Genomic DNA, 22769 nt, shown 5'->3' on the forward strand with positions numbered 1-22769 from the left:
ATCTGTCAGCACACTCGCCTTATCAAGTGCCTCCCAATTCTGGCCCGTAACAATGTTCTACTTTGAATTGCAGATTTATAGGCCCTCCTAGCAGATCTAACCAGCGCCTCATCCCTCCGACGTTGCTGAGGGTGTGGATTAAATTACTGTGCACTCTGGTACAAGTGCCATCAAATCACCCTAACTCTTCAGCCTTTAGTCCTGGTTTTAACCATATGGCCATTGGATATACATTTTGAATTCTTATTGAAAGCATCTAAAACCACTCTATCCTGTGAACTCTCGTTCTTGCAGAGTGGAATCTCATCGGCACACTCAGCATATGAGCTATCTAGAAAGGTCTCTGGAACCACCTTTGACCATTTTATCCTTCGGGCTTGATCTCAGTTCAGAGTTTGGAATACTCCTACCCACCCCTCTGCGGGCTTCGGTACAATACACCAGTTTGAGCATTAGAGGGTTTTGGCCACTATGGGTGGTCCATAGAAACGTTATCTTTTATCTTGCCGGGGCTAGGGGAGCAGAGATCATTATGAAGTCGGTAATACTAGTGGAACTCCTACCTGCAAAGGTGGGAACTGGGGCATCCGTGGCCGACTGCTCCAAGCAGAGCAAGTTATTTGCGGCCAGGAATACCTCTATTCACTGGCCTGATTCCGTGTGTTCAAAATGGGCCACTAAAGGTAATGGGTTCATTTGGCCCCTTGCCACAATACAGCCCAAATGGCATAGATGCGTATTAAAAATCTCCTAAAAAGATGACCTGATAATATGAATCTTGCCTTTCCCCATATTGATCAAGGGACTTCTCCAGCGCTAGGTGTTGAGTTACCGAGTTTCTACAGTAGGAGTTAGAAAAATGTACTATTAACGGGGGGCGATTAGCAAACAACACATCTATTGCCAGCAGATGAGCTGAGTGCATCTCTGCTACTCTAATAGAGCAGGGGGTTTAAGTGAGACCAGAAGAACAAGGCCTCCCTTCAGTCTACCTGCTGTAGATGGAATTGCACTTTTGAAATAGGAAGTAAAACCATCCAAATCAAAATGATCAGTAGTGTCCCATGTTTCCTTCCGTGCGATGATGTGACAGCACACTATCTTCCTCTGCCATGAAACACCATCGCCTTTGGATCCAAGCTATATTCCAGGACAAGATCTTCAGGCAAGAAGAGTCTGGGAGAATGGAAGTCAGTTTGGAAGGAGAGGTGAGAACATTACCCATCCCCAGTGCAGTCCTTGAAACCTGCCCTCAGCCCCAGCAGGAGTTAGATGTGAGAAGTTGGCCTGATATATAATGTTCACTATTCTAGTGAGCACTTTGTATCAGTCCAAACAACCCTCATTGATGATTGGTTGTAAGTCAACCTTTATAGACCAGCTATCCTAGTAGCATGGATACGAGCAGTCTTCGGGCTAAACTCTAGATGGCGTGTTAAGCCAGCTGTTATACCATCACATATACCCCTTGAACACCAAGTGAAAGGACACCACACAAGTGCTATGAAAATAAACAGTGTATTTATTTAGATCACAACAACCCTGTACTCTTTATGAGGACAGGGTACTAAGCACACAACAAAACTCTTACGAAAATACTTTAAGTTGCACAATTTACACAAATGCCCGAGGGGCACGAAAAACCATATACTCTAAAAGTGGAATGCGAAATTACTAGCAGGTAAGTACTAATCTCATAGGGTTTGGAATCGCTAGGACTGGACTACTGAACCTTCAGATTACTAGCAGGAGGCCTAGGGGACTCGGGTGCAGAGTGTGCACTCTCACGCGGGATGCGGGACAAAGTCTATGGATACTAGTAAATGCAAAAGTTAGTGTTCTCGCGCGAACCCGACTAGGTAGGTCAAAAACGAAAGTGGATCTAGGCACTTAGAGAGTTGTTCTACGCTGGAGCACCGGGGTACTCGGTTTACCTAGCCCAGGGGCTGCGGCTGCATAGGGTTCAAGTGTCGTCGGAAACCCTCGTTGACGAACCAGGAGCCTGAAAGAAGAAGTTGCTGGCAGGCGACCAGTGAAGAGATTGGGATGGATCCAAGCCTGGATCGGAGATGGAAGACACCTTTAAGCAGAGGGGACCAAGTTCTGAATCACTAGCCAGTGATTAGATGGGCACCAGGATGGCACCGGATGGAGTCACCTCGACCAGGTGAGTGGGCGACGCTGGGCTCTGCAGTCTCACGGACTAGGAGGCGTTGTCGGCGACCAGGATGGAGGTGCGAGCTGTCCCACAATGGTATCTGCTGTCGACGTCGCTGGACCCAGAATTGGGGCAACAAGTCTTGGCAAATGCAAGCCCACGTGGTGGACTCAAAATGGCGTCTGGAGTGGACCAGGAGGGTCCTGGGTGCTCCTCTTTTGGAGGGGAGCAAGAGCCAGTCTGGAGCAACCAGACCAGCAGTGTTGATGTCGTCGTTCGTCGTCGGGAAGGCCACAAGCCAGCGGGCTAGTAGCCAGACAACGCGGTTAGCAGCAAAGAGCAGAAGGGCCCCACGCAGATCTGGTGGATGCTGGAGGGCTGAACTTCGGTGCTGGAGCTGCTCAGGGTTGGGGCTTCTCGGACCCCAAAGCACTCACTCGAGGATCCCTCGGCGGTCGTGCTGGGCAAGCGTCGTGCAGTCTTGAAGATGGCCGGTCCCTTGAGGTCTCGTTGTACCCACGGATCTCAGCTGAGCTGACGATGTGGGTAGAGGTCAGAGGTGCCAGGGAAGCCGGGTCTCGTCGTGCTGGTCAGTCGGATTCCGGAGGAAAGACGTGCAGCAAACCGCAGTGTTCTTGGATGGTGCCTGCGGGTGCAGGGTGACTACTCCTTAGTCACAAGGGAGAAATCTTGAGAAGAAGTCGAGAGTTCCTTTCGTAGAAAGTAGTTTCAGGATTCAAAGATGATCTAATTTGGAAGGGGGCCCGCTCCTATCTTTATACTAGGAAAAGAGGCTGGCACGCGACTAGGTCCTGCCCATGGGTGGGACCAGGAAGGGGGGTGGTTACACCCCTCTCCCATGCCGGACTTTCCCCAGCTCAGGGGCTGGTGTACCCCTGGAACTGGTTCTAGCCGGCAGATGCATAGTGAGCACCGGGGTGCCACTTGCAGTCACCTTCCTCTAAAGCCCTGCCTACCCAGGATACACAAAACCCTGTCTGGGATGGTGCTAGCACCGCCCTGACAGGAAACCCTTTGTCCAAGCTCCCCTCGCTGGAAGGACTCCCAGCTGCAGGGGGGTCAGACTTGTGTCTGTGGTGGCAGCATCCATTTTGTGATGCTGAGGCTTGAGTTAACTTTAACCGGGGTTCACAGTTACATACATGTCGTGTCCCTCTAGAAGGGTGGAATGCTAACCCCGTCGCCAGAATTGGTGAGGGGTTAGTATTCCAATTCGTATGACACCTTACTCGACATGTTTTGATAAAGCGATACCAAAGATAGCATATAACCGCGAGGATTATAATGCACTTAAGAGTATATGGTATGCGTTATCATGGAACAGCTATTAGGACTTGGTTCCGCAAGCTGCAAACGGGCTCAGCTCATGCCAGAGCACCATCTCACACGATTCCAAGCACTCTGCCTTCAGGATTGTCAAGGCCTGCCATAGGAGTGACTGATAGGAATCTGTGTGTCCATTTTAGGGTTAGATATAGGTATACTTTATCTAAAGCAAAGGGTGATTACACCACCTTGCCCCAGCTGTCGTGCAGCCTGTTGTGTCAGATTCAGATGGCCAGCCAGGGGTGGCATAATACATGCTGCAGCCCCTGGTAGGCCCTGGGTACACCTATGCCCTGAGTTACAGGGTCTGATAAGGTGGCCCAGTACCAATTGGATATGTACCTAAGGTACATGGAATCCATTTTATAGAGAGAGCAGTAGGCCTGGGGTCCTGATTGGCGGGGTCCTGATTGGCAGGGTCCCAGGCCAACTAAGTCGGAAAACCAGCAAAACACCAGGCAAAAAGTTGGGGGCAACCATAGTCAGGTATCCACCTTCCTACTGTAGTCAATCACATCCATCAAGACCAACCTGTTCTTGCAGGGGATCAAATCTATTGGTTGGGGGCAGTACAAACCTACCATTCTCATTCTGGGCCTTTCTAATTGGCATTAAGGTGGACTGCATGGGGTAAAAGGGGTGGAACAGTTTACTGGATAAATGTACTGCAGATAAACAACCTTGATTGATGTTTTAGAGGTCTGGGTAAATGAACTCTCAAAAAAAGCTCTAGCATAGGCGGAATGTCTTACATTATTCACTACACAATCTCCTGCAATGTTTTTCCAAACCCTGTGGCCCACCAAACTCACCCATCTGGCCATGATAATATCGGGGGACAAAAAGTCCCCTTTTACTATACTGCTGTCGCACCAATGAGTGACCTTGTGTATAAGGTCCACTGTGAATTCTTTTGAGCCTTGAGTGGTAGGGAGAACTCCTTTTAGAATAGACACTAGGGATGCGGACTCCAAAGGCATCGCCATGGAAATTGGGAGACCTGCACTGGATATTGGGGGTGAGTTTATAGTTAATTGGGATAATTGAGACCCCGTTAAAGATGCTGCCCCTGTCAAGACCTTCTTCTGTGTAGAGGTGTCTGATATGATATTATAGTACCGGGTATTTCCATCTCCTTCAGTCTCCCTCTGTGGTTGGGTATTGTTTCGATGGGTCACCTCATTTGCACTACCGTGTGCTTTAGTCACTGGGTCTGTGTAGACCAAGCCTTTGTGTATAGATGCATCTGTTCTGATACCCCCCACCGCTGCAGGACTTTTTATTTTATTTTTTTAATTGTTTTTATTGAATTTTCAAAGACAAAAACATAAGAATAAAGAAAAAAAGCAATACATCTCTGAAAGAAATAGACAAGACAATAAGCAAAAAAAGGCAAGTGCATATCACCAATAACACCACTCTTGGATCATATAAACAATACTGATAAAGAAGGGATGAGGGGGGCAATGAGCTTACAGGTAGGGCAAAACGCCTTAGAGTGTAAAGCGATTCGAGGGGGTGAGAAGGCAAGCTAGCACCTAGTTGTAATAGGGTGCAGATCGTAGCGTAGGCCTCTTACAGCCAGATAGGGGGGTCAGCAGGATTTATGCTAAAGTTTGTGCCAGGGTTTGATGGCCCGGGCGTTATCACAGAAAGAGTATCCAACTTCGCCTCAATGCCTTCCAGCCTTAAGCATATGGGGGCTGTCGGTGTTTTAAACAAGAGTTCCAGCCTGGGGAGTAATGTGTCTACCGATTGCTCCATATCTGTGCTAACATGTGATGAAGACTTACTCTGAAATTAAGACCGGGTCACCCTCTTCTCCCCTGTCTTTTTCCTTTTGGTTGGAGGCCCAACCGGGGCAGAGTCCGCTTCTACAGTTGGCATCCCATCACTGAAGTTTCCATTTGGGCCTTTAGCGATCGTTGTATAAAGAGCTGTTGCAGGTGAAAATCAAGTCTACTTGTGATAAGAGCACCATTCGTCTGGTGTTCAGTGAGATACGCTTGAAAATCTTGCATAGCATCCGCAGGATATGGAGATGGGGTTGATCTGTTTGCTCATGCAGAGGTTGGAGTCAGCTCTCAACATTCCTATGTTCTAATGCGCATTAAAGGCCTTCTCCTTCATTGTAAGCCCTCATCTAATGCCCAGGACATAACTCTTGGAGAGGGTCTTTAACGTCCTGGATAGCCCTTGGCTACTGGTTCTAACGCTATAAGATAGGCTGCAAGCATATTACATCTAACATCTTTCTCCTTTGAAACGGAAGCCTCGTGCTGAATTTCATTATCCACTGGTGCAAATTTATGATATATTAACCATATACTAGTAATTCCTGTAAAAAGTAAGATGTAAAAACCTTCGAGTAGCCGGAATTGTACAAAGAGTGAAAAAGGGCTTTTCTATGCAGGTTCCTGGTAATCTTGCAAAGTCTGTTGAGTAAGAGGTGCTCTTGTGATTCATAGAAAGTTGTGGGTTTTGCATTGAAGCAGGAGTTCCCAGAATCATTTAAACTGTATTCAAGCTCTCCAAAGAAAGTACATGATTGATATACTCAATGTTTATTAAAAACAAATTGAAGACCTGGTTAAATTATGACCAGCTACAATTGTGACATTTTTCTGCGACTTAATGCACACACCTTCAAGCGTGTCTCTTACCCGAATAAAGCCTCTCTTTGTAGAAATCTGGGGATTTCAGATATCCCATTTTGAGTAGATGGTTTTCCCTGTAAATTATCAACCTAAATCTTGCAAAGGGAATACATGCCAGGAACCCACTCTCTATAAAAAAAACTTGTAATAATTCAAGCTTAGTCAATGGCAGCTCCAAGAAAAAGTAATGAAATGCAGGGTTTAGCCTTGACAACGCCAGGAGATATCAAAGAGCATTACTCTATGTCTTGATCGTGAACCTGACAGATGGAGTAACATGCAGCTCTTTAACCGTAAACAGCGATCTGGCCACGTTGCTGCCTTTGCGTCAAGTGTCTTTTCTTCCATTTCGATACATAGCAGATTCAGAGGTTTTCTTTCTCTGCCTTTCTTGGTGGTTTTTTTGGTATATTTATTAGTAACTTTTTAAAATCTATAAGAGAGTCTGTGTGGTAGGCATGTCTTCCTGTCCTTAAAGACAGTCTATTTATACATGCAATATTAAGAAAATGAGTCATTGACACAAGAAGTGGGTGAGAAAGTCCAATGTAGATTTGTGGTTTTGCAGATCAATAGAAATGGATTGCAAATAAAGGTTGTAGGCCCGCCTATGTCACGCATTTCCTAGTCAGCTCATACGCTGCCATTATTCCCCTGCAGCCCTTGCAGGTTTTTTATTTTTAGATCCTTTCAGCCATTGACTTCTTTGTCTCAGGAGCATTCAGCCATTGGCTTCGGACATCCCACTGGAGTATTTTAGTCTCACCTTTTTTCTGTTGGCTGTTTGGGCGTATCCTTCCACCCAGTTGGAATGCTTGAGGGACTATCTTACATCTGAAAAGTACGCTCATCACACATGCTTTGTACATACAAGCAATCATATTTTTAAATTGTTTTGCATTGCAGTAGGCATTTTGTATTGAGCTTTGGAGCATTTGAGTGCAACCACCCTACCTATTGGCTCTGCTGATGTTTATTTTAATTTTGTTACACTTTTTCGTTGTCCACCTCTGCATTCTCATTTGGAATGCACTGGAGTTGCAACCTTCGGGACAGAGGTCACAAGACCAGACCCACATTTGCAATGCATTAGGTCTTGCATTTACGCGAGTTTAAGCTATTGGCATTGTAAATGACAATGCCTTTTATTTATGTTTTAAAAACGAAATAAAAATTAAAAAGCAATGTTATTTGCAATGTCAATATCTCAAACTTGCATAAATGAGAGACCTATTGCATTGCAAATGTTTGTTTTATCCTATGATTTAGCTTTCTTTGATACACTTCCAATGTCTCTCTCCATTTCTTTCTTAACATCATTGCTCTTGCGTTCTTTCTAGCCTCCCCTTTTCTTCACTCTTGCTTTTTCCCTTCTTCCCACTTTCTCATTTCCATCTCCTGTACCCTTTTTTATTCTCCTTCACCCCCCCCCCCCCCAAGTGGACCTAAAAAAGTGCAATGACGTGGCCAACATTGGCCGCTTCATAGCGCTATTTTCAAATCACCCAGTTATCCACCTCTCCTCCTTGTTAGCCATCTCTCCTCTCTCCCCCTCCTCCCCCCACCCCACCTCATTGCCAGAGTCAAAACCTCTCCTAGGAGCGAGACTACTGGCTTTGCCAATGCTTTTTTCATGTGGGCAAGGGTACTGCATGATTCTTCGACAGGTGTGCAAATTTCGTAAGAGGATTCAAGCCCAGTGATTAATAATTTTTATTTTTCTTGTAAACAACCCGGCCCAATGATCTACTACGAGGACATCCATCCAGCTGTAGAATCCTTTGCTGGTCAATCATCGGGGATTGTTTTTAGACCGAAAACGAGATGCGATTGTTTTAATCGAATATACACATATTTGTGTTCTAAGATTGTATTTAGCTTTCATTAACCAGAATATTTAACCATTCCTATTGCTCACAAAGTGACGTTTGAGGTTACATATAACAAATTAAATACAACGGTGTGTCGCTGCTGAGGGAGGCAGGTGACGCGTTTGCAAAAACAGCGTTGGATCTGAAAAAACAATGCAATCTCCTGCACATTAATAGCATGTAGGGCTGGGGTATGTACAGTTATGAGCGGAAGTTAACCACTTCCACGCCGCTCGGAAACACCAGAACTGCGGCTGGCGAACAGCGAGACAATGTTCACTGGAAAAACCTTGATTCTGGACGATGCTGGCCCACCGCCACATATCACAGGAATACGAGGAAGGAGAGCCGCGTTTTCATTTCTGGCTATGGAATTGTAGTGTCTACTGCTGCTGCCTGGGAGCGCTCCATCTGCCTCAACATGGCTTTCATGGGGCTAACAGCCTTGAACGCAAAAGCATATTCCTGCCAGCCCGGGCGGCTCTAGGCTCATGGCGGCCCTGGGCAGGGAGCGTAGGTAGGGGGCCCCGGAAGAGGGGGTCCGGGCGGGGCGGAGCGTGGAGGCCAGTGAAGGGGGGGGGGGTCAGGGTGTTTGGAAGTGGAACAGAGCCGGAAGCCGCCAAATCCCTGCCATGGGCCGCTACGCAAATATGTATCCATCCTCAGAGGATTATTATATTAAGGATATATATTGGTGTGGTGGCCCCTGGGGTTTGGTGGCCCTGTGCAGGTGCACAGCTTGCACATGCCTAAGGCTATCCACTGCTGCCAGAGGGCCCTCCCCCACTGCAGGCTGCATCAAAACACAAACATCGCGCGCAGACGGAGCATGTGGGCATTCCTCTACACCACAGACAGCGACTGGGGGAGGGGACCAGTGGTGATATCCAGCTTAACATACCCCAATGCTACATCAGCAAATCAGACCCCCCCCCCCCAACAGCCGTCACACGAGGGGTCCCTGGAGGGTAACTTACCATGTGATGATAAACTTGTTGGTGGGAATGTTCGTTTTTTGGAAAATTGTGCTCACGGGGGAGGGAGGTTGGAGAAACGAGCTATTGTTGCAAGGCAAGACGTGAGCGGAACAATTTTGGTGTAAGGGCCAGGCAGAAAGCCATTCTAGAACAAGCTGTCGCCATTGGACGAATGAGGAAAAAAAAGTGCTCACAGAGTAATTGAAGGAGACTGTATAATGCCGCAAGTAAAAGATCCAGTCTGGGTGGGCTGCCCACAAGGAACAGGGCAGTAACAAAAAAGCTAGGTCTGCGAGACCTAAAAATTGGGCCAACTAAGACAGGATGGAACGGTTCATGGAACTGTTGTGTATTTCCTGAATGCTGACAGCTGTCACTCACATAGCAGAAGGCGAGTGTCATGAACAGCCTCCACTCTAGGAATGTTTGCCCTTAGCAGTAAGTAGCTCTTAATGGTGTTAGAATGCAGAAGCAGTTGATATCACTTCCTGGTCAGTCAGAAGGAGGAAAAAGGCTCCTTTACCACAAAGTAGTCTTGCAATGCGTGAGAATCACAAAGCAGATGTTGCAGTTAGAAAATAGATTTGCAAACTGCAGTGTCACATCAGTGCATTGGATTTTTGGATTTTGCATTCTCAAAGCCAGCGCTGGCTTTGCAAATACAAAGTCTGTCAAGTACCTTTGCCCAGAGAACGCTTGGAAAGATATTTCAGTGTGGCTGATATAGGGATTTCCAGAAAATGTGATTTGCTTTTTATAAACATACACGCCTTGCAACGATGAGCAATTACTTTACTAGATTTGCTTCATCATGCCTGGTGGGCGACTGTTCCGCATATTTACTTCCCTTTATGCGTTTGTTGGCATTTGTAACTAGAATTGACCACATTGAAGGCATATCTTTGCTGTCTCCTTTAGACAGTACTCTGGAGCAATCCTGAGATGCATGCTTGTATATGGACAGCACATATGTCCTCAGGGTATGTACCACTACAGCTCCAGTGACCACTGTAACGCGAGGAACATAAAACTACCCATGTTTCATGGATGCTAATCAGCCCTGAAGAATAACCACCGTGATTACAAATTGACATTTTCGAACAATTGGTATTTAAACATTTGGTTTGTAGCAGATGCTAACAAAACAAACTGCGTTGAATTATTGACGTAGAATCAACCGAGATGTGAGGGAGAAGGTCTAGGGTAGCCCAAGGTATATGAAAGTTATCCAAGGTCAATAGAGGCAAGCAAAGGTGAGGACGGATTGGAAAGAAACAGGAACCAAATGTAGGTTAAGACCAAAGGATTCCAAATTCACAAATAATCATTTCAAATACAGGGTTGCCTTATATATTTTGTGGAAAACTGTGTCTTTGGTTTAATAAAGGAGATGCACAGAAGGCAAGTATTCAAGCAAGAGGGGAAGCAATGCCTATTCGATATAGTGTGTTCTTCTGGTAAAAGCCCCTAGAAAATTGCAAGCCAGGAGAAATTACACTAACAATAATTATTGTACTAGCATATAATATGTATACATAACAGTTTAGACTTAAAGGGGCCAAGACAGAACTGATTAAACAATAACAATTTCATACGCTGGGAAAGTATGTTGCTAGAAGATCATTATCAAAATATCATCAGACACAGATATGAACTCAAACATAATTTACAAAAATATCACCCTATTGGAGTTAATAATAGAAAATGTAAGTCCACTGTTTAAGTATTTTTGTATATGATAGTTAAAACATGATATTTTTGACAGACCATAATTTTTACTAACATTCTGACACACGATCAGCTGAGAAAGAAATTGATATGCAGTATTGATTTTAGTAGGTAGGAAAAAAACTGAATATGCAGTTGGAAATTTGGGAGCTAAAACATTCTAGAATAAACAACTGGAAATGTAATATCTGGAAAAATTTCGCTTTTAAGGAGCTAGAGAATAACATAGTAATGAGAGGAGTTTAGGATTCTGTGAACATTTGAAATAATTGTACAGTTTTAAAAATAGATAAAGTAATTATAAGAACTTTAATACATCTATGATCCAATTAATAAAAGAATAAGGAAGGCTGGTGTACAATGGAGTATTTGAGATTTAGTAAATACATGAGCTCATGATTCCAATGAGGAATAGTTATATTTAAGATCCAGTGAATAAATTAATATAGAATGCAGCTTAACAGAAGGATATTTAAGATTCAATAAATACATTAATGTAGAATGAAGATGAACTATAGGGATTCAAGGTCCGGTAATTAAATTAGATTAGGCTGTAGATGAACTGCAGAGTATTTCAGATCTATTAAAAACATTTATATTAAATGCTGAGGAGCAGTAGAGGTATGATAGATTAAGGATATAAATGACTAACAGATTCTGATGAAAAAGATTATAGTTAAGACCCAGAAAATAAATTGCTATAGGATTTCACAGAATAGGTGCTTTTAAGCTTCAGGAAATAAATACATATAGGGTGCTGATGAACAGCAGGGTAGTCATATTCAGTAAATTGATCATTATAGGATGTTTAAGATCCAGTAAATAAGTAAATGCATGGTGGGAGGAAATAGTAGGAAATTAAAATTCACTGAAAACATGAATTAAATATACTGAAGTGTGTTTAAGGTTATTAAACCCATGAGCTGCCAATAAAGTGTAGCCTATTTAGGATTCAGTAAATACATGGATGTTTGAAGTATAAAGTATAGGTAGAATGCTGCAATATTCATCTTATACATCTGATGTTGTATTTTAGGTGAGAACAGGTGGAACTTGGCACCAGCCTTGATTTCCAGTCAGAAGGAAACAGGATGTCTTGTGTGAGTACCTCTGTGTGTTTCATAGGAGTCTTCAACATAGAATGTTGTCCTAAAAGGATATATTAGAATGAGACTGCTGACTCTTGCAGTCATAGATTTGATGAAAATTAATATTCAGTTTAAAAGTATTTTGATATGTTCGAATGTCTTTGAATATTAGTGAAGAGTGCATGATATAGAGGAAATGTACCATATTTTCACCTTTGCTAATGAAAGTAAATGGAAAAGGAGTTTTATTTAAAGCCATACTATGAGAAACTCTGGTTTTCACGACCTATTGTTTGTCAAAAATCGTATGAAAAAAATTCTACAGAATCCTTTACTATACTGAAAGCATAAATAATGGACTGATTGTGTAATGTGATAAACATAAATATAATATCTTAAAACTTTATTTTTTTGTATAAAAACTAAATGAAGTAGTGAGAAGTGTAAATTGTTTTTAACGAAAAACTGGAGCACTTCACATAATTTTGTAGATGTAGTTCATTGTATTCTAATCTTTCACATCTATGAGTATTACTCCACACAGCACTTCCCCTCCTACAATATCTTAACACCATGCTACATATATTGCATTTGCTCATTTCTGCTATCTGTAATATCTTAGCATAGATTTTGTGCAGAGTGTTATGTTATCCTCCAACTTCAGAACCCTCCATTCCTCGCTCCTCTTTCACACCTTTGTATTTGTACCTAATGATTAGTACTTGTAAATACACTCATCTCCCAACCTTATGACCTCTTACATTGGCATATATTAGAAGACATGTACCAACAAGGCTGCTTCCCTTTTGATGTGCATCACAGAAGTGCCAGGTCTTGTACTAAGGAGGGCTTACTCAACATTCACATCAGCCATCATTCTCCATAAACCTCTTCATCAGGCCAATGTTCACAGTACATGTTTCTTTGCTCAATAAATCTTGCTATACTGCAGTCTTCCTCGACACATTATACTGCACATCCTACCTATATTTCAGAGGTTATTTATACAGCGCAAGAAGCTGGTTTTGTTCCAGTGCCCTTATACACGACTCTTAGAAAGCAGCGTTGACATTACATTTGGTTATATTTCGGAATATCCTTGGACCGAAATACTGTCCTACAAAAATATTGTTGCTGAAGTATCGAGAAACAAAATATGATGAATGATGAATCTGACACTATATAGATTTGCTCTTCTTAACTTAAAATCCCAGTATCTTAAATATATATTTGTTGTCACGGTGAAGTAGAGTAAACCAATGCTTACCAATAAATAGATACTTTCCCAATATTTTGATAGTCTATATATTGCGTACAATATTTTTTGGAAAATATATGGTCCACGATATTCTGGTAATACACCACTAAATGTACTAATATATTTTTTACTTGTTATATTTTCCAACGTGACTTGAGACGTTCTGTAGTTGACTCTCCCGTCCCCATCACCCATGGTTTTGTTCTTTGGTTCTTCCTCCTCTCGCAGAAGAGCTGGGCCCCGGGGACGCAGTGTATCGCCAAGAGTGACCACAGGAAACCTAAAGCTAATGAGCTTGCTTTTCAGAAAGGAGATCTTCTAACAATAGTGGCCGCTTGCGAAGTAAGTCTTTGAGCAGTTTGTACTCAATTTACTTGTTTTATTGTGATGGGACAGAACCTCGTCTTTCTCTCTTCCTTGGCTGTATAGCCTGCCACTTCGTTGCCTCACTCTAATCGGGCATCTGGACGTGATACTCCTGCCTACACGGGCCTTTCTAGTGTGGTCAGGATGCACTTTCTCTCAATTGTACTTCTGGAATTGGACCTGGTGATTTTCAGTCCACTGTGTCATCAGAGTGTGAACCTGACATATTGTCTGTCCACTTCACAAGTGGAACATCAACCTAAGAGGATCCCAGTTGACCTCAAGTTTGACTTATGTATCTAACACACTTCCTGGTCACATTGTTGCTGCAAAAAACCTTCCAACCTTGCCCTAATGCCTGGAAGGAGGATAGGACTCGCATCCTTTCCAACTTATCTATGAAATGGGACAGGACAAACTTCATGTCCACCTTGTTTCTGTCACACACACTGCCCGTCCTTCTTTGGAGCATGGACAGGACATTTCCTTCCCACCTTGCTTTGGAGTGTGCACCAAAATCTCCTTTCCACCTTCTGTAGAGCATGGAGCATCAACCTGAAGCATGTTCTGTACACCTTGATCCGAAGAGTACATGACACCTGATTTCCACCTGGCTCTGGTGCATGGAACATCAACCGAACAAACTTCCTGTCCAGCTAGCTCTGAAGCATGCTCCAACAAACCTTTCCACCTTGCTCTGGTGCATGCAGTTGACGCAACATTTCCTGTCCACCTTCCTCTGAGGTGTGCCTCCACAAACCTCCTTTGCACCTTCTTCTGATGCATGCAGCGTCGACCTAACATACTTCCTGTACTCACCGGACACACCTATAGACCTCCTTGCTCTTGAATGTGGTCCTGACACACTCCCTGTGAACCTCGCTTTGGAGAGAGGACTTGAGGAGGTTCCTGCCCACCTTCCTCTTAGAGGGTGGAACAGTTAAGTTTATTATCTCAAAGGTTGAAAACCACAAAATGCTTCTGCTGGAGATGTTGAGGGACCAGGCACTTGTGTCTTTTTTCATGTCCTGCCTCCGATACTACCACCTCTCTCGGTAAGTCTGTCTTATCCCGCTTGGGTGGGCTGTGATTGACATCCTGCTCTCAGGCAGGATGGGGAGGACCCTACATATGCTTAATGTTTTGCATCTAAACTGGAAACTGAAATATTTGTTATTACTGAGTCTCTCATTTTTACTTCAGGGTGGGTGCAGGCACACCCTCCTGCCCATGCCCAATCTTCTGTTTGTCTGATATCCCAGGGACCTTATTCCACTTTAATTTGTTATTGCCTGGTTGCTTGTGTCATTCACCGAGATGGAGCCCTGACATAACTCCTAAATATATGTAATCTAAGTGCCTTGAAGTAACCCTATGGTGACACCGGCGCAGTCTAACAACTAATCCTATTAAACTGCTGTTTCCTCTACAGAACAAATGGTGGTACAAAGCGAGGCACAACTCCACCGGCGAGGAAGGCGTTATCTCGGCCTGTGCAGTGCGGCACCGCGAAGCCATCCATGTACACAGCAAGCTCAGCCTCATGCCGTAAGCAGCCCTCATGCACCGCCATCTTATATACACAGCAGCAAAGCGCTGGACACACTTAGGTTCACCAATAGCTACTCTAGTCACTTTACTTTTTTGGGTGCCCACTAGGGAGGTTTGCTGTACTGATGAAAATCATTCACAATAGGCCATCCGTAAAATAGAACTCTGTATGGATTATGTACATCAGTAATATCAACTAGTATCGAGTAATAAAAACAGGAGTAAATTTGTCAGATACAGGATTCAAATAGCATCAACAGCTAAGAACATCAAGTGATAAAAGCCGCAGAAAATTTGTTTAAATATATCAGATACCTAAATCGGATAGCACTGGTTGATTCAAGCTAAGAAACCGCCAAAACAGCACAGGCTTGCCTAAGAAAGTACACAATACCCCCTATATCTCTATTCATTTTTAATAATTGCTATTAATGTGTGTGCAGACGCAGAATAGTCTTGCGTCCTTGTTGTCCTCAGACCAGATCTTTTTCTCAAATCAAGTACGCCTCAACAAACGCAATTAATATCTTCAATGGTGTGTACGGAAACATGACGTAAGCGACGCAAGCCATCTTATCCTCAGATCGCCATCAAGCAGCGTCAAACTGTAAAACTGGAAGTTAAAATAGTATAGTGTGCAGGGTCAGGCGCTCCCAGACCCTGCACACGTTCAGGAAGGACCTCAAGTCCTGGTTTTTCAACTGATCTGGAGCGGCCCAAGGCGCCTCGAGACCCTCACAGGTGAATAGCGCGCTATATAAAACCCTGATTGATTGATTGATAAAGTGTAGAAATTCGTTTTTGTCGGCCATATTAGAATCTGGGCAGGCCTGCCTTTCCCTATGTATGTGTTTTCAGTATAGATTGAACATGGAAATAGGTCTTCCATGGACGAAACATGTTTTGGGTATACACACTAGGGAACTATAGTGGTGTCGCAAGGGTCTAATATTCCACAGTCAGGCAATATTGATTATGATTAATCAGTTTTGCAAGTCTATATATCTGGATATCACTCCCCATCAGGCAGATCATAATTTGATAAAATCCCCTGATATGCAAGACATGTTACCTTCTATCACCTGAGTTAGGTAAGTCCGTATACTTTGGTGTCACACCCCAATCAACAGGGCCTTCGATGTGGATGTTTGTCTCCAGTCAGGCACATCCTCAGACCTTGCTATCACTCTGCAGTCAGACAGATCCATATACCTCAGGATGTCACTCTGTAGTCACGCAAATCCCAATACCTGGATCTCACTCCCTAGACCTGGATATCTCTCTCCAGTCAGGCAGATCCATATTCCTGGATATCTCTCTAAAGTCAGTCAGATCTATATACCTGAATATATCAGATCTACCTGGATATATCAGATCCATATACCTGGATATATCAGAGCTACCTGGATATGTCAGATCCATATACCTGGATATATCTCTGAAGTCAGTCAGATCTATATACCTGTATGTATCAGATCTATATACCTGGCTATATCCGTGAAGCCAGGGCAGATCCATATACCTGATTACCTCTCTGAAGTCAGGCAGATCCATATACCTGAATATATCAGATCTACCTGGATATATCAGATCCATATACCTGGATATATCAGAGCTACCTGGATATGTCAGATCCATATACCTGGATATATCAGAGCTACCTGGATATGTCAGATCCATATACCTGGATATATCTCTGAAGTCAGTCATATCTACCTGGAAATATCAGATCCCTATACCTGGATATATCAGATCTACCTGTACATATCAGATTCATGTACCTAGATATATTTCTGAAGTCAGTCAGATCTACCTGGATATATCATGAAATGAAATGAAATGAAAAGAATCTTATAACGCGCAACTTAGCCCGAAGGCATCAAGGCGCCTAACAGAAAAAACCAAGGAAGCAATAGAAAAGTAACTACAGGTACGCCCTTGCAAACAGCCATGTTTTTAGTGCTTTTAAACCATTTTTAACTTTGTATTAGAATGACATTTTTTATACTAAACTGTTAAAATTGAAATTGTACATTTAATATTTGTGGTTCTCAGTGGAGAACCAAATCAAATACAATAGTGCTTTACGGACACGCAGAACAGAAGGCTGAGCTTTAATTTCACATGGAAGGGTATTCCATAGCTTTGGGGCGATTGAAGAAAAGGCCCTGCCGCCCCATCTGCTCTTACGGAAGCGAGGTACCACAAGCAAGTTCTTTGAGGAGGAGCGTAAGAGTCTGCCTGAGACATGGGGGGCCAGCAGTTTCTTGACCCCTCCTGCACTATTGGCAAAAAGTGCACTATGAGTCAGGCAGAGCACTTTAAAGGTGATCCTTGCTTCAATAGGAAGCCAATGTAAGGCTTTCCTAGCTGCTGTTGATGACGCTAGTCTGGGAGCGTCCAGAACGAATTTGGCAGCCGCATTTTGGGCGGTCTGAAGACGCTGTGTTAGGCTCTTATTCATACCGATGTATAGGGCGTTACAGTAATCGAGTCGCAAGGCGACAAGTTCTACCACCACTTGCTTCCGCGCCTGGGGGGACAGGTAATGTTTTAATTTCCTGAGTATTTTGATGATCCCCCAGCAGGTAGCAACAGTTCTATTTACCTGCAAAGTCATGGAGAGGGCACGTTCAATCAATACTTCCAGATTCCGTGCTGACTCCGTGGGGGTGGGACAAGACCCCAGCGAGGACGGCCACCATTCAGGTGACCAGATGTTATTGTTAGAGCCGAACACCAAGATCTCCGTCTTCTCCCCGTTCAACTTTAATGAATTGTAAATCATCCATTGTGACACTGCTTCCAAGCAGTTCCTAAAGTTGAGCGGGGACGAGCCATCAGGGTGAGAGAGGGACACCAAGATCTGTGTGTCATCTGCATAGGAGACTACCTCCATCCCAAAAGATCTAACCAAATTGGCAAGTGGGGTCACGTAGATGTTAAACAGGGTCGGACTTAATGCCGACCCCTGTGGGACCCCACATTGCACAGGTAGGGATGGAGATAGAAAATCTCCCAGCTTAACCCTCTGTACCCTCTGGTCGAGAAAGGAGGCCAGCAGACTCAGGGCCGCCCCTTCCACCCCTATCTCCCTCAGGCGAGATGTTAGCACCGAGGGGGACAGGGTATCAAAGGCGGACGTGAGGTCTAAAAGGACCAGGACGGTGGAATGTCCTTGGTCTACCTCCATGCGGATGTTGTTCAATACGACCGTAAGGGCTGACTCGGTACTATGGTGTTTCCTGAAGCCGTGCTGGGATTGATCCAAGAGATCTTAGGAGTCAAGAAGTGCCGCCAGATGTTGATTGAGATACGTCTCAAGCATCTTTGCAGGTGCTGGGAGCAAAGAAATGGGGCGATAATTCTTGAGCACATCTGGATCAAGTGTGGGCTTCTTTAGGAGGGGCTTGACCACCGCATTCTTCCATTCAGATGGAAAAATGCCCTCTCTCATGGCCCTATTCATGATGTAAAGTAGAAAAGGGGGCAGGGAGTCTCTACACTCCTTCAGGACTTTAAGGGGACACGGGTCCAATGGGGATCCCGACCTTGTCTTACTTAAAAGCAGGTCAAGCTCCTGATAGGATCAATGCAGAAACTCTAACAGACTCTTGGAGGTGATGGAAGAGACCTCCTTCGGGAGCGGAGAGAGGGGGACAGGCGGGGGAGGGGTAACAGATCTTTGTGCTTCAAGATTCAGGTAGATGTCCGCAATCTTCGAGTGGAAGACTCCTGAGATTTTATCACAGAATTCCTGGGTGCCAGCAACAGGGTCCTGTATCTGTAACGTGCAGAGCGAGTCCACTATTTTGAAGAGATCTCTGGGAGAGGAGAGAGTCATTGTCAGGTTAGCAAAGTACTCTTGCTTAACTCTGATGATCTCCAGCTTGTACTCCTTAAGGAGTAACTTGTGTTTATCCCTCTCCTTCAGATTCCATCTTGTTCGCCAAAGCCTTTCTTGCTTCCTGCACCCTTGTCTCATGAGCCTAAGAGGCTCCGAAAACCAGGGTGCAGAGGGTTTCTTTCTCGCAGAGTAGCAAGAGGCGAGAGGAGCCAGCACATCGACTGCTGCACTAATGGCTTTGGACAATTCCGAAGCCGCTAGATTGGTATCCTCATAGAGGTCAGAGTTGTAGTTTTGCATTAGTGGGGCTAGCGAGGTGCTTGTGATTTTTTTAAGGTTCCTCCTGAACTTAGTATGACTAGGGACACCTGTCTTAGCAGGCGTCAAGGCGACTAAAAGCTCCAAAGGAACAACAAAGTGGTCCGACCAGGACAGTGGAATAGGGACTTCTGTTTTAAGCCTGTCATCGTTGGAGAAAACTGCATCCAGTGTGTGGCCTGCATGATGCGTGGGGTGTTTGACCAGTTGCACTAAATCACATGCAGATAGTGAGTCGAGGAGATCTGAAGAGTCTTTAGAATCAGGGTTGTCTAAATGAAAATTTAGGTCACCCAAAACTGTCAGGTTGGCTGCTCCGAAGTAGGGCTCTAGGATGTTAAGAAGGGACTGGCTAAAGTCTGTTCTAGACCCGGGAGGTCTGTATACCAAGATACCTACGAAGGGAGTGGCCTCAGGAGATTTTATAAGAAAGTGCAGGGCTTGAAAGAGGTCGGAAGGCCTGGAGAGTTGAGTAGTATGACAGGTGTGAGAGGTCTTGTAAAGGATTCCAAGGCCACCTCCTCTGCGCCCTACTCTATCCAGTCTAGCTAAAGAATATCCATCCGGCACAGCCTCGACCAAATCCGGTCCTGAGGACTCAGTTGCCCAGGTTTCTGTAAGGAAAACCCATGTGGGCTTTCGGGCTGTAACGAAATCGCGAAAAGCGATATTATTTTTCACTAGAGATCTAGTATTAATGAGAAAGCCCGATTCTTTCGGAGTAGGCAACATAAGGGTGGTGGCAGGGGGGGGGGCCTAACATGGCAAATTGCAGATGACTTACCACAGGTGCTGAAACATGTGCAGTAAAATGCATCTTGAAGAATGTCTGGCGAGCAGGTAAAATGGCATGGAAGCCATGCAGGTCTCAGACGGACGAAGTCCTGATAGGAATATAGGGGACCTGCTAAAGGAGGCATACCGAGTACACCCAGGGACCAGAGTCTCACGCCCTTTAGCCCGTCCTTGGCGCGGATGGGCTGGACTCTGGCGTGACTCTGGCGTTACTGCGGCGCAAACGCTGCGCGTAAACGCTGGTCGTAGAAAGGGCAGCTTTATATGCAGGTCAACGTGTCCTTGTGACAGCTGGTCTGCTAACCCAAATGGCGCCGTCAGGCGTCCAAGTCTCCCCCCAAGATAGCCGCCAGCAAAGAAAGTGACTCAAGGGACCCACCGAAAGCGCGGGGTTGTTAACAATTACAGTGCAAGTAAAGGGAATGCGCCGATCGTCTAAAATGGTGTAAATGCAAAGCTAAATTAAAGTAAATACGAAAACGGGGCTATTTTAAAAACGCTATCGCGTATGCAGCAACCCGCCCTGCAGCGCGCTATCTGCTGTGTAGTCCAGGCGTACAGGGAGATACAAACAGGAGAGCCCGCCTAGAATGCCCACCTTATGTGCAGGTCAGCGTGTCCTTGTGACAGCTGGTCTGCTAACCCAAATGGCGCCGTCAGGCGTCCAAGTCTCCCCCCAAAATGGCCGCCAGCAAAGAAAGTGACTCAAGGGACCCGCCGAAAGCGCGGTGTTGATAACAATTACAGTGCAAGTAAAGGGAATGCGCCGATCGTCTAAAATGGTGTAAATGCAAAGCTAAATTAAAGTAAATACGAAAACGGGGCTATTTTAAAAACGTTATCGCGTATGCAGCAACCCGCCCTGCAGCGCGCTATCTGCTGTGTAGTCCAGGCGTACAGGGAGATACAAACAGGAGATCTCTATACCTGGATATGTCTCTGAAGTCAGGCAGATCCATACACCTGGATATGTATCTGAAGTCAGGCAGATCCATATACCTGGATATGTCTCTGAAGTCAGGCAGATCCATATACCTGGATATATCCCTGAAGTCAGGCAGATCCTTATACCTGAATATATCAGATCTACCTGGATATATCAGATCCATATACCTGGATATATCTCTGAAGTCAGTCAGATCCATATACCTAGATATGTATCTGAAGTCAGGCAGATCCATATACCTGGATATGTCTCTGAAGTCAGGCAGATCCATATACCTGGATATGTCTCTGACGTCAGGCAGATCCATATACTTGGATATATCTCTGAAGTCAGGCAGATCCATATACCTGGATATATCTCTGAAGTCAGGCAGATCCCTATACCTGGATATGTCTCTGAAATCAGGCAGATCCATATACATGGATATGTCTCTGAAGTCAGGCAGATCCCTACACCTGGATATGTATCAGAAGTCAGGCAGATCCATATACCCGGGTATGTCTCTGAAGTCAGGCAGATCCATATACTTGGATATGTCTCTGAAGTCAGGCAGATTCCTATACCTGGATATGTCTCTGAAGTCAGGCAGATCCATATACTTGGATATGTCTCTGAAGGCAGGCAGATCCCTATACCTGGATATGTCTCTGAAGTCAGGCAGATCCCTTTACCTGGGTATATCTCTGAAATCAGGCAGACCCCTATACCTGGATATGTCTGAAGTCAGGCAGATTCATATACCTGGATATGTCTCTGAAGTCAGGCAGATCCATATACCTGGATATGTCTCTAAAGTCAGTCAGATCCCTATACCTGGATATCACTCCCCAGACCTTGGTGTCTCTCTCTCATCAGCTGGTTCGTTCTACTCGGTTAGCACTCTCCAGTCATGCTGCTGTTATACCTAGATACCATTCCCCATTAGTCAGGTTTTTACTCATGGATTTCACTCCTAATAAATCATTTTCTTATACCAGCAGGAGGCTCTTATGTCATGCAAGCCCTTGCATCCTTTATCCCTTCTTAAACAGCTGTAGAAGTTGTTGATGGGTCCTTTGATAACAAGTATGGAATCCATATTTTTATCTACGGAGGTGCCTCCACTGAGGAGAAGGACTAAGCCGTTCCCTCATCAGGAGGAGGGGGAAGGAGCCATGGTGAATTTCTGCTTATTGAGGAGGGCTCAGGTGAGGCTTGAGAGTATCTTATAGAGTGTACTCTTTTCAGAACAGTGTTGGGAGGAATCAAATCCAATCCAATCCATTAATATACCAACCAAAACCATGGGACTAAAGGTGCTGTTGAAATCTGATCCAGTCTAACCATTAGGGAATAGATAAAGTTTCAGCATTTAAAGACTTTTACACCCTACTTTTAACTCGCCTCATCATCTTCTGATCATGCTCTTCTTTCTTCTCTGCCTCACAGGTGGTTCCATGGAAAGATTTCAGGCAAGGAGGCAGTGCAGCTGCTTAAGCCGCCAGAAGACGGGCTCTTCCTGGTGCGCGAGTCCATACGCCACCCTGGGGACTACGTCCTGTGCGTGAGCTTCCAACACGATGTCATCCACTACCGCGTCATCTACCAAGACAATATGCTGAGCATTGAGGACGACACCTTCTTCCACAACCTGATGGACATGATCGAGGTAAGAGGTCCGGCTGGGCCAGCAGTAGCTCCATGGTTGTAGAAAACAAGGAGTTTGGTGGCCACCAAACTGTTGACATGCATAATCCAACATCTCCATGATGGGGCTTTCTCGGGCAGATATCTACTATGGTCATATCAGATAACCTTGCACTGAAAATTGATACTGTAAAGGATAAAGGTGATTTAAAAAAAATGTAAGTCATTTAAAGTTA

The 22769-nt window shown here is 44.6% G+C and overlaps 1 protein-coding gene across 2 annotated transcripts in view; it reads left to right on the forward strand.

Annotated features, from left to right (window-relative positions):
- The window catches only part of MATK (megakaryocyte-associated tyrosine kinase), a 123793-nt gene that overhangs the window by 38507 nt on the left and 62517 nt on the right, over nucleotides 1–22769 (forward strand). Inside the window, exons 1-5 of one of the 2 annotated variants that reach the window (XM_086947102.1) lie at nucleotides 10006–10086; nucleotides 11775–11838; nucleotides 13313–13426; nucleotides 14883–14998; nucleotides 22336–22555. In XM_086947102.1, the coding sequence (XP_086803228.1) occupies nucleotides 11830–11838; nucleotides 13313–13426; nucleotides 14883–14998; nucleotides 22336–22555 (459 nt within the window). In that variant the 5' untranslated portion in view covers nucleotides 10006–10086; nucleotides 11775–11829. Of the gene's footprint in view, nucleotides 1–10005; nucleotides 10087–11774; nucleotides 11839–13312; nucleotides 13427–14882; nucleotides 14999–22335; nucleotides 22556–22769 lie in introns of those variants that run through there. The other variant, XM_086947101.1, reaches the window with a different exon arrangement.

The sequence above is a fragment of the Lissotriton vulgaris genome, chromosome 12, assembly GCF_964263255.1.
Source record: "Lissotriton vulgaris chromosome 12, aLisVul1.2, whole genome shotgun sequence".
In the NCBI taxonomy this organism is placed as follows: domain Eukaryota; kingdom Metazoa; phylum Chordata; class Amphibia; order Caudata; family Salamandridae; genus Lissotriton; species Lissotriton vulgaris.